This window comes from Echiichthys vipera (assembly GCF_963691815.1).
Source record: "Echiichthys vipera genome assembly, chromosome: 20".
NCBI classification, from domain to species: domain Eukaryota; kingdom Metazoa; phylum Chordata; class Actinopteri; order Perciformes; family Trachinidae; genus Echiichthys; species Echiichthys vipera.
The window spans coordinates 2,257,773-2,270,079 of NC_139845.1; the positions used below are offsets into that span (position 1 = coordinate 2,257,773).

The following is a 12,307-nucleotide window of genomic DNA, read 5'->3' on the forward strand; positions in this document are numbered from 1 at the left end:
TGCTTGATACAATTGTAATAAAGCTTTGAGATGATTTGCACATGATCGATGCATCAGTCGTGATTTTTGTTTAGCAACAAAGACTTTATCTGGAGTTCATGCAAACACGAGAAAAGGCCAGAGGTCTGACACCCTTTCAAAATACTACTTCCTGGTCCGAGAGCTCAGTCGAACAAAACAAACAACAACAAGTGAGCCCACCTGTGGTCATGAAAGCTGGGTCAGGACCCAAAGAACCAGGTCCAGGTCCAAGCGTGTGAAATGTGTTTCCTCAGGAGGGGGTCTGGAGTCTACCTTAGAGAGAGGGGGAGAAGTTCAGCATCCGTGAGGAACTCGGAGTAGAGCCGCTGCTCCTTTGTGTTGAAAGGAGCCAGTTGAGGTGGTTCAGGATCATCTGGTAAGGATGAACCCTGGGCGCCTCCCTAGGGAGGTGTTCCAGGCACGTCCAGCTGGGAGGAGGCCTCGGGGAAGACCCAGGACCAGGTGGAGAGATTAGATCTCCACACTGGCCTGGGAACGCCTCAGGATCCCCCAGTTAGAGCTGGTTAATGTGGCCCGGGAAAGGGAAGTTTGGGGTCCCCTGCTGGAGCTGCTGCCCCTGAGACCTGATCCAGGATAAGAGGCTGAAGATGAGATGAATCCAGGGTTATTCTGACGGACAGGGTGAGAGAAATAACGTGTTTTTTCAACATTAAATCATAGAAAACACACTTTTGAATCCTTTAAATGAACTGGGACAGAAACGTGGGCGTGCAGAACACACCTGGAGGTTTATTGAGTGTTCAAACAGAAACATTTAGCCACGTTTTTCCTCTAGAGAAAAAGTGTCAACCTTTCATTTCATGTCATGACTCGAATGCTAACTTCTTTATGTTATTTATAATATAAATACAACACGTCGATACAATCCATTTGGCTATACGAGCTCGTCTCGGGGAAGCTCCGTTTTTCAAACACAGCAACACTAACAGACAAAAGAGCCTTTTTTACCGCGTTATTATGAAACACATTCAAAAAGAAAAAGCTCCCGTTTGAGTTTTTAAAATGCACCAACATGTTCATGATGCTACATGCCAAGTACACGAGTTCCTATACATCAAAGTGCAATGTCACAATGGGTTAATGCTAACAGTTCATAATTCAGTAAGTCTACGGAAACACTTCAGGGTTACTTCATTCGCAGTGCTGCTGCTGCTGCTGCTGCTCTTCGTCTCAGGACATGCGTGAGTGGACTCCCCCCAAAAAAGACAAGGGATTAAAAAAAAGGCACTTTCACATACACACACACACACACACACACACACACACACACACACACAGCCTGGTTGGAGGCCACATTCAGTGTGCTGTTCAAGTGTTTGTTTGTTTTTTTGGGGCGTTTTACGCACAAAGCCCCACCCTGTTAGCTTATTGTGAATTTAAGGTTAACTAGTGACTTCAGTGACTTCTCAAGCAGGTAAAACCTTTATTCTAACACACACACACGCACACACACACACACTCACACTCACACACACAAAGTGGCATGCTTTTTGCACTCCCAACTTGCACTTAACTTGCGTGTTCTGGCACTCAAGGCAGGCATGAATAATCTATCGTCTATCACTACTCTAGTGCTTCGAGGGAGCAGAACAAGGGCAGACAAGAAGAACACACACTTTTCTTGCACGCACACACACACACACACACACACTTCTTGCACACACACACAAACAAGAACAAAATCATACACCCACCCCCCCTCCATCCCAGATAAAAAGTTCTGTCCAAGCTCCCTCCAACACTCGACCGTAACACCCTGTTTGTTTGGGCGTGAGGGGGTTCAAACAAAGAGAAATAAGAGTTTAGCGGGTCGCCGCCGTCGCCACCGCCGCCGTCACCGCCGCAGCAGCTCGCTGAACATTCAATAGATGGCTGAACAGTCGTTAAACACTGGAAACATTCGTTAAATAGCTGGAGAAACAATGTGGCGTCACCGACGACCTCTGGAGGCGTTTCGTGGTTTGAGGTGTGAGTGAGCTCTTTAGCAGCTGGAACGTAAAAAAATAAAGGATAAGTCACGCAGACGTGGTCGTCGTCGTCGTCGCCTCCTCGTCTTCCTTCAGTCGTCACAGATACAGCAGCCGATCAAGTCTTTTTTCCCCGTGGCGGGCTCTTTGCACCCGTCACCACAGCACAGCCAACATTCACGTCACTGAAACGACACTTCACTTTAACGCTCCCTCGCCGCCGCCGCGTCTCCCCGACTATTAAACCTTCACGTACGGGACGGGACGGGACGCTCCGCCGCGCCCCCGCGTCCCTTTATCAGCGCTAACCTTTGATAAATGCTTCGATACATGGAGAGAAAAACTCCTACACACCAAGAGAGAGAGAGAGAGAGAGAGAGTACACACCAACCTGACGACACATAAATATCATGGCATATCATATCATAGGTCATGTCATATATTTTACTTTATTACTACATTAAAACCTTTTTCCCTGTTCGAACGTTTCTACCCTCATGTTCGATTAGAAACCCTGATCTCCTCTTCTGGGCCCAGTTTTGGCCCGGGTCGGCCTGATTTGGCCCCTTTCGTGGGCCTGTTTTGGCTCACATGGTGCAGGATTTGTCCAGGGGCGGGGGCAGAGGCGGGGTGCTGCTCTTGGGCGGGACCACGGGTTTGGGCCTCAGGGCGGGGGGCCGCAGCGGAGCCCCCATGCGAGGGGCCGCCACCGGTTTGAAGGAGCCCAGGGTGTCTGGGGACGGGTTGGACGGTCTGGGGGGTCCAGGTGGAGGCCCGGGGAGCGGGCTGAGTGGGCTCAGAGGGCTGAGGGGGCTCGGGGTGCCGGGGGTCCCGGGAGTCCCGGGGGTCCCCGGGGTGCTGGGGGTGCTGTGGGGGCTGGGAGACTCGGAGGAGCAGGCGGTGGCGGGGCCGTTCTTCACCTGCTCCAGAGTGTCCAGGACCACGTCGGGGGCCGGTCGGCAGCCCTGGCGCTCCAGCTGCCGCAGCTCGCCCAACGCCACCGTCACCGTCTCCTCGATGTCCTGCAGCAGGAGCAAAGACAAGACGTCCGCCAACAGAGTCACGCGGGAAAAGTACTCTAAAACGCAGACAATCTACGTTTACATCACATCACTACCCCGAAAACGGTCAAACCCCGGAGTAACTCTTCCTCCGGTGCAGCAGGTGGCGCTCCACCGACAAACAGCTGCTCTGAATACAACCTTTTCTCTGGTTCACTTTGTCAAAATCACAGACGCCGACTTTTGGACAGAATTACGACACAAAGGGATCTTCTTGGTAGTGATGTTAGTTGCCGTTAACGCTCTTTTGTTGTTTTTGGCGCTGTTGCTTCCTGGTTTAATCTGTTTCCAGATCAAAAAGCCACCACCGCGGAGTGGGGAGCACGCGCAGATGAGAACCCCGGTGTTAGCCCGGGTTAACATGCGTGAATACCTCGGTTATTAAAGGAGTTCTCTAGGTCCGTTAACCGGGGAATGAGAACTCTGATTTTACCCGGGGTACGGTGTTTACACGGTGTTTGAGAACCCGGGGTACGCCCTTAAGTTTGGCGTTTTGACCTTCGCCATCGTGTTCCTCTGGAGCCAGAAGTGACCGTGTGCGCGTGTGTGTCTGTGCGTGTGTGTTTGTGTGTGTGTGTGTGCGTGTGTTTGTACGTGTGTGTGTGTGTCTGTGTGTGTGTGTGCGGGTGTCTCTGTGTGCGTGCGTGCGTGTGTGTGTGTGTGTGTGTGTGTGTGTGTGTGTGCATGCGTGTACCTGAGCCAGCGTGTCGGGGTCCAGAGCTCTGGATCGGTGGGAGTCACCGAAGCCGTGCTGCCCGCTGCTCGAGCGCCGGATGGGCGTGTCCTCCGGCCTCCTCAGGGAGTCGTGGCGGCTCACGGTCATGGTCACAGCGGCGGCCGAGCGGCGGCGGCGCTCCGGGCTGTCGAGGGGCGGAGTCAGACCCTGGCCCCGCCCCAGCAGCAGCTCCCTGGGGCTGAAGTGACCCGTCACCGGGGGGGAGCTCCTCTCCATCACGCCCCCGTTGCCGTGGCAGTGGGTGTCGGTGGAGCGGCCGAGCGGGCGCCGGAACAAACCGTCGGTTCGCTTCCTCCGGTGACTGTGAACAGGAAGTGCAGACGCCGTCAGAGACGCATCATCACGACCAAACTTTAAATAAGAGATAAAATGAGTTTCTCTAAATAAAAGTTTATTAATTTAAAAAATCTGCATCATTTTATTATTATTATTTTAAAAAATCGTCTTTGTTGAATATATTTATTTACATTTTATTATATTATTTATTTAAAAAAGTATGTTTGTATATTAATATAATTATGTTTTGGTTTTGTTTCTAATAAAGAAAATTAGAAACAAATGAAATAACTCAGACTCAGAGGATCTTTGTTCTTTCCTCCGTAGATTTCAGACATTCGAGGCAAAGTTCCGCATTTTTCATAAAAACTGAACCGCGTGAACTCTTCCACGGGCGACAGCAGAGAGGAGGAGGAGGAGGAGGAGGAGGAGGAGGAGGAGGAGGAGGAGGCGTGTGCAGACAGGCGCCACGGCAACGCAGGTGATAACAGCGTGATGAAGGCTGCAGGTATTTATAGAGGTGAGAGAAGAAGCTGGAGCCTCTTCTTCCTCTTCCCCCTCCTCCTCCTCTCCCCCTTCTCCCTCCCCCTCCTCCTCTTCCTCTCCCCCTCCTCCTCCTCCTCAGAGGTAACGGGCGGTGTCTTACATGACGGACCTGTTGTAGGTCTCTCCTCCTCCTCCTCCTCCTCTCCTCCTCCTCTCCCCTCCTCTCCCCCTCCTCCCCCCTCCTCTCTCCTCCCCCCCCCTCCTCTCCTCCTCCTGTCCCCCCCCCCCCCTCCTCCTCCTCCTCCCCCCCCCCTCCTCTCCTCCTCCTCCTCTTCCCCTCTCCTCCTCCTCTCCTCCTCCTCTCCTCTCCTCCTCCTCCTCTCCTCCTCCTCCTCCTCTCCTACCCCTCCTCCTCCTCTCCTCCTCCTCTCCTCTCCTCCTCCTCCTCCTCTCCACCTCTCCTCTCCCCCTCCTCCCCCCCTCCTCTCCTCCTCCTCCTCTTCCCCTCTCCTCCTCCTCCTCTCCATCTCTCCTCCTCCTCCTCTCCTCCTCTCCTACCCCTCCTCCTCCTCTCCTCCTCCCCTCCTCCTCTCCTCCTCCTCCTCCACCTCCTCCCCTCCTCCTCCTCCTCCTCCTCTTCCCCTCTCCTCCTCCTCTCCTCTCCTCCTCCTCCTGCTCCTGCTCCTCCTCCTCCTCCTCTCCACCTCTCCTCTCCCCCTCTCCCCCCCCCTCCTCTCCTCCTCCTCCTCTTCCCCTCTCCTCCTCCTCCTCTCCTCCTCTCCTTCTCCCTCCTCCTCCTCTCCCTCTCCTCCTCCTCCTCCTCCTCCTCAGAGGTAACGGGCGGTGTCTTACATGACGGACCTGTTGTAGGTCTCTCCTCCTCCTCCTCCTCTCCTCCTCCTCTCCTCCCCCTCTCCTCCTCCTCCTCCTCAGAGGTAACGGGCGGTGTCTTACATGACGGACCTGTTGTAGGTCTCTCCCCCCCTCCTCTCCTCCCCCCCTCTCCTCTCCTCCTCTCCTCCTCCTCTCCTCCTTCTCCTCCCCTCCTCCTCCTCCTCCTCTCCTCCTCCTCCTCCTCTCCTCCTCCTCCTCTCCCCCTCCTCCTCCTCCTCCTCCTCCTCCTCAGAGGTAACGGGCGGTGTCTTACATGACGGACCTGTTGTAGGTCTCTCTCCTCCTCTCCTCCCTCTCCTCTCCTCTTCCTCCCCTTGCTCCTCCTCCTCTCCTCTTCCTCCTCCTCCTGCTCCTCCCTCTTCCTCCTTCTCCTCCCTCCTCCTCCTCCTCTCCCCCTCCTCTCCTCCTCCTCTCCTCCTCTCCCCCTCCTCCTCCTCCTCCTCCTCCTCCTCCTCCTCAGAGGTAACGGGCGGTGTCTTACATGACGGACCTGTTGTAGGTCTCTCCTCCTCCTCTCCCTCTCCTCCTCTTCTCCTCCCCCTCCTCCTCCTCCCTTCCTCCTCTCCTCCTCCTCTCCTCTCCTCCTCCTCCTCTCCCCCTCCTCTCCTCCTCCTCCTCTCCTCCTCCTCTCCTCCTCCTCCTCTCCACCTCCTCCTCTCCTCCTCCTCTCCTCCTCCTCTCCTCCATCTCCTCCCCTCCCCCCCTCCTCTCCTCCTCCTCAGAGGTAACGGGGCGGTGTCTTACATGACGGACCTGTTGTAGGTCTCTCCTCCTCCTCTCCCTCTCCTCCTCTTCTCCTCCCCCTCCTCCTCCTCTCCTCCTCCTCTCCTCCATCTCCTCCCCTCCCCCCCTCCTCTCCTCCTCCTCTCCTCCTCTCCCCTCCTCCTCCTCCTCCTCCTCCTCCTCCTCAGAGGTAACGGGCGGTGTCTTACATGACGGACCTGTTGTAGGTCTCTCCTCCTCCTCTCCCTCTCCTCCTCTTCTCCTCCCCCTCCTCCTCCTCCCTTCCTCCTCTCCTCCTCCTCTCCTCCTCCTCCTCTCCTCCTCTCTCTCCTCCTCCTCCTCCTCCTCCTCCTCCTCCTCCTCCTCCTCCTCCTGCCTCCTCTCCTCCTCTTCCTCCTTCTCCTCCCTCCTCCTCCTCCTCCTCCTCTGCTCCTCCCTCTTCCTCCTTCTCCTCCCTCCTCCTCCTCCTCTCCCCCTCCTCTCCTCCTCCTCTCCTCCCTCCTCCTCCTCCTCCTCCTCCTGCTCCTCCCTCTTCCTCCTTCTCCTCCCTCCTCCTCCTCCTCTCCCCCTCCTCTCCTCCTCTTCTCCTCCCCCTCCTCCTCCTCCCTTCCTCCTCTCCTCCTCCTCTCCTCCTCCTCCTCTCCTCCTCTCCTCCTCTCCTCCTCCTCCTCCTCCTTCTCCTCCCTCCTCCTCCTCCTCCTCCTCCTCCTCTCCTCCTCCTCCTCCTCCTCTCCTCCTCCTCCTCCTCAGAGGTAACGTGCGGTGTCTTACATGACGGACCTGTTGTAGGTCTCTGCAGGTCTGGTGTCGGTCGGGGAGCTCAGTTCGCTCCTGGACCTCTTGTCGTCGGTGCTGCTGCTCCCTCCGTCGCTGTCCGCCTTCTGACTGAGCGCGTCTGACACCACGTCGGCCCTGAAGACACAGACGGACGCTCAATCAGGACGCGTCACCGTGGCAACGACACGTCACCGTGGCAACGACACACCGAGCATCAATTAAGGGGTCAATAGAGTCGCTGAGTGACTCCTCAGTGAGTCCGTTAACCAGCTGCAGACTGTGTTTCCTGTCGCTTTATGACGTTAAATACACTTAATTAAATATATTAATTATCACGTAACTTTCTAATGATGCATTTCTGAGTGATGTCGAGTTAAAAGAGAATATTATTCTTTATTAATCTTTACATTTTATGTTCACCTAAAGCAGCTTTATGTCATTATAAATGAAAATAAACAAGTTATTTTTACATTTATTCAAATAATAATAATTAAACATGTTATAAATAATAATAATAATAAAAAGTAAGTAGGTGAAAAACATAATTCATTGCCTTATTAATAGATATATTCATGTTTATATGGTTTATCTGATCTTCTCCCTCTTTTATTCATTTTTCAAAAGAACAATAACATATATTATTAATAATAATGGGAAAATAATAATATAAATATGTATGAATAAAAATAATAAAACTGCAAACATGTTTTTTTATTCATGTATTAAAATTAAAATATTATTATTAATAATAAGAAAATATGTAAGTGAAAAAAATAAGAATATTATATATAAATAAAAATAATACAACTGCACACATGATTTTTATTCATGTATTAAATTTAGAATATAATAATTAATAATAAGAAAATACGTCAATGAAAAAAACTAAATTAATAAAATAATAATAATATATACTGTATAAATAATAAAATGGTACGCATGATTTTTTATTCATGTATTAAATTTAGAATATTATTAAAAATAAGAAAATATAAATAAACTAAATTCATAAAATATTAATAATGTATATAAATATTATAAAACTGCACACATGATTTTTATTTATTTATTAAAATAAGAATAACATTTATATTTAATGATAAGAAAATACGTTAGTGAAAGAATTAATTAATAATAATTATAATATATATAAATAATAATAAAACTTCACCCATGATTTTTTTATTTATTCATCGAAATAAGAATAACTATTATTAAATATACATAAAAAATATATTAAAATATAATAAATATATTATTAATAATGAGAAAATAGGTAAAAAAAACGTTATTATATAATAATAATATATGTATAAATAAAAATAATAAACTGCAAACATGTTTTTTATTCATGTATTAAATTTAGAATATTATAATTAATAATAAGAAAAATACGTAAGTGAAAAAATTAATTAATAAAATAATAACAATGAAAAATATGAATAATAATGAATTATATTAACTTATAATAATAATAATAACTGTGTGTGCGTGCGTGCGAGTGCGTGCACGTGTGTGTGTGTGCGTGCGTGTGTGCGTGCATGTCAGATGTGTGTGTGTGTGTGCGTGCGTGTGTGTGTGCTTGAGTGTGCGTGCGTGTGTGTGTGCGTGTGCGTGCGTGCTTGCTTGCGTGCGTGCACTCGCCTGTCCTTCACCACGATGTACTGGTGAGGCACCAGGCCGCGGTTGCCGTTGTGCCGCCCCTCCCACCAGTCGTGCGACGCCCTCTGGAAGAGCTGCAGGGACGCTCCCTTCTTAAAGGAGAGCTCGCGGCCCGACCGGCCCACGTAGTCGAACCTCGCCACCGCCACCACGCCCTCGCCCTCTGGAGAGAGAGAGAGAGAGAGAGAGAGAGAGAGAGAGAGAGAAGAAGAAAAGAGGAGGAGGGGGGAGATGGAGATAAGAGCGCGGCGTGGAGGTGAACCTGTCAATCAGACGTGTCTCTGCGGCTTTGTTCCCCCCTCAGATCGACCAATCAGAACAGAGGAACGCGTTAAGTCTTTTCTTTTAAATCAGATAAAGAGAGAAAGAAGGGGGGGTGTGTGTCTCCATGGCTGCTGTTGCCGTAGCAACCTTTCTCCACCAGAACACAGAGGGATTGTGGGAAAGCGTGGGCGGATTGTGTGAAGGGTCACGGGGTCATGCGTACCCTCGTCGCTGGTCTGGGTCTCGGTGCCGCCGTCGGGCTCGGCCTCCTCCAACGCCCCCGGCTCGCTGAACGGACTCTCGCTGCAGGAGGAAGAGGAGGAGGAGGAGGAAGAGGAGGAGGAAGAGGAGGAGGAGGGGGGAAGAGGATGAAGAGGAGGAGGAGGGGGAGGAGGAAGAGGAGGAGGAAGAGGAGGAGGAGGAAGAGGAGGAGGAGGGGGAAGATGATGAAGAGGAGGAGGAGGAAGAGGGGGAAGATGAGGAAGAGGAGGAAGAGGAGGAAGAAGAAGAGGAGGAAGATGAGGAGGAGGAGGGGGAAGAGGAAGAGGAGGAAGAGAAGGAAGGAGAAAAGGAAGAGAAGGAGGAGGAGGAAGAGGAGGAGGAAGAGGAAGAAGAAGAGGAAGAGGAGAAGAGGAAGAAGAGGAGGAAGATGAAGAGGAAGAAGAAGAAGATGAGGAGGAAGATGAAGATTAGGAAGAAGAAGAGGAAGAAGAAGAGGAGGAGGAGGAAGAGGAGGAGGAGGGGGAAGATGATGAAGAGGAGGAGGAGGAAGAGGGGGAAGATGAGGAAGAGGAGGAAGAGGAGGAAGAAGAAGAGGAGGAAGATGAGGAGGAGGGGGAAGAGGAAGAGGAGGAAGAGAAGGAAGAAGAAAAGGAAGAGAAGGAGGAGGAGGAAGAAGAAGAGGAAGAGGAGAAGAGGAAGAAGAGGAAGAAGAGGAGGAAGATGAAGAGGAAGAAGAAGAAGATGAGGAGGAAGATGAAGATTAGGAAGAAGAAGAGGAAGAAGAAGAGGAAGAGGAGGAAGAAGATGAAGAAGAGGAAGAGGAAGAAGAGAAAGAAGAAGAAGAGGAGGAAGAGGAAGAAGATAAAGAAGAAGAAGAGGAGGAAGAGGAAGAAGAAGAGGAAGAAGAAGAAGAAGAAGATAAAATATTAATAATCCGTATAAATCATAAGCATCACGTGTGTGATGTGAACGAGGCGACGGTCCCAGAGTGAACGCGTGCAGAGGAGCCAGAGTCCCGCAGGTTCACGCGGACGCCGTAACAACGATGCAGAAGGCTCCGGACTCACCAGTACTGGTCCCCCGTCATGCACTTCTCGTAGACGGGCCCCGGCAGCTCCTTGGTGTCGGGGAAGATGTTGTCGTGGTTGAGGATGACGGTCTTGACGACCTCGTTGACGTGCGCCTGACAGGCCACCTGGTCCAGGGCGTCGGGCGTGGGCAGCAGCGTGGGGCCGAACACGATGGCCAGGTTCCCGGCGTCCATCATGTTCTCGTCGCTGTACTGGGACAGGCTGCGGGACACGGGCGCCGCACGGGCGCGTTATTAGTTTATTAGTTTATTATTTAACTGTTCAGAACTTTATTAAACTTTTTTTTAAATAATAAATAACATTTGCACATTAAAAGTCTCTGGAAGTGACGTAAAAACATGTTCACCCTCGTCTGTATTTATATGAGAGGCTTCACGCCCCTCCCCTTTAACCACGAGAGCGGTTTACGGTGGACGAGCGGATCAATCGTGGGGGAGCGAGTTAAGAAAAGGTCCTTAACTGTGAGCGGGTACTCACTGGTTGAGGAAGGCGAACAGGTAACGCATCACCACCAGCGTCGCCCTCGGGACCCCCAGCAGGATCTTACGGATGCACTGCGCCCGCTCGTACATGTTCTCGATTCCTGTGGCGAGAAATGGAGAATATCGTCATGCCAACACATAATAATAAGTGTTTTAAAGGACTCTTATTACGGATTCAAGTGTAATTACAGTGTCAAAATCATCCAAGGGTCTTTTTCAGCGCCTACATACATCAAATAAACCATGTCGAGTTGCTAACAGCCAGACGTGGCTAACGCTGATTAGCTCGGGGCAGCACGGTGAAGGCATTCAAAGGTCTTTTTTAACCACTAATGCTGCTGAAAATAACAGCAAACCTCTGCAGCAGCATGAGAAGAGTCCCTACACACACAACAAAGCAGCAACAGCGTAGTTAGTGAAGCCAGAGTTTATTAAAGAGTGTTTTAAAGACTTACCTACTGGCCCCTGTACCAGCTCCTCTCATAGTAAAGTCCATTCCAGTGGAAGGAGCCCATTGCTGCTTTGTTTCAGCAAAACATGTAAAGTTTGTGGTGTTTTTTGGCAGTTTGGTGATAAATATAAGTTAAGAATAGATGTTAAAGGTTTGGAAAGGTCCCAGACGGTGTCACGTGAGGGGGAGGGGGCGTGTGTTGACGGGGCTACAGGTAGAAGGAGCATCAGACAGAGCATCAGTCTCGGTGTGAGGGCTTTTTTTGGTGTCTGTGGCACTGAAGGACGTTTAATCTGCCAACAAAGGGTAATTTTTCACCGTGGCCTGGAATCACTGAATAACGCAACACGCTGTGTGACTGTGGAGGGTTCCCCGTCCCTCAGCAATTGGACTGGACGCTGTTTTTCCACCTCCCCAGAATAAACTGGAAGAGGCGACTGATTCCCAAACAAAGCACCAACGGGCTCCTTCCACTGTAATGGACTTTACTATGAGAGGAGCTGGTACAGGGGCCAGTAGGTAAGTCTTTAAAGCACTCTTTTAATAAACTCTGGCTTCTCTAACTACGCTGTTGCTGCTTTGTTGTGTGTGTAGGGACTCTTCTCATGCTGCTGCAGAGGTTTGCTATTGTTATTTTCAGCAGCATTAGTGGTTAAAAAAGACCTTTGAATGCCTTCACCGTACTGCCCCGAGCTAATCACTGTTAGCCACGTCCGGCTGTTAGCGACGCTCCTGGATTTCTCCTTTAACAGTTGTGTTGAAAAAGACCCTGGGATGATTTTACGCCTGAATTTCACTTAAACTAACACTTTTTACAAGGACCTTTAATATAAAGTGTTATTTTATTCTAGTTTATGAGTCGATTAATCAGCTTTTTGCTTTTTATCGGCCTTTATAAATCCACTCTCAGTCTCCTCCTACTCAGGTTCGTCCGCTGCACGTGGACAGCGACCAGGCGGCGGCGGCACTCACGGACGCAGGAGATGAGGTCGTTGAAGCGCTCCTTGGGGAACAGCGGGTTCTCCAGACCCCTGAAGTAAAGCTTCAGCACTCCGGCCACAGAGTTGATGTCGTGGTTGCTCTCCTCGTCGATCAGCGGGTCGTTACCTTGACGACAAACACAAACAAACGAGTCAAGCACGTCTCCCGTCCCGCCCCTGCAGCGTCCGCCCT

The 12,307-nt window shown here is 50.5% G+C and overlaps 1 protein-coding gene across 1 annotated transcript in view; it reads right to left on the reverse strand.

The window, feature by feature from the left end:
• Nucleotides 1-2,596: 2,596 nt before the first annotated feature.
• srgap1b (SLIT-ROBO Rho GTPase activating protein 1b) overlaps nucleotides 2,597-12,307 on the reverse strand; it is a gene marked incomplete at both ends in the record, with an annotated part of 35,417 nt that continues 25,706 nt past the window's right edge. Inside the window, 8 exons of the mRNA XM_083935381.1 lie at nucleotides 2,597-3,031; nucleotides 3,765-4,107; nucleotides 6,966-7,097; nucleotides 8,607-8,787; nucleotides 9,112-9,191; nucleotides 10,178-10,402; nucleotides 10,679-10,784; nucleotides 12,107-12,241. Coding sequence (XP_083791507.1) covers nucleotides 2,597-3,031; nucleotides 3,765-4,107; nucleotides 6,966-7,097; nucleotides 8,607-8,787; nucleotides 9,112-9,191; nucleotides 10,178-10,402; nucleotides 10,679-10,784; nucleotides 12,107-12,241 — 1,637 coding nt within the window. The remainder of the gene's footprint in view (nucleotides 3,032-3,764; nucleotides 4,108-6,965; nucleotides 7,098-8,606; nucleotides 8,788-9,111; nucleotides 9,192-10,177; nucleotides 10,403-10,678; nucleotides 10,785-12,106; nucleotides 12,242-12,307) is intronic.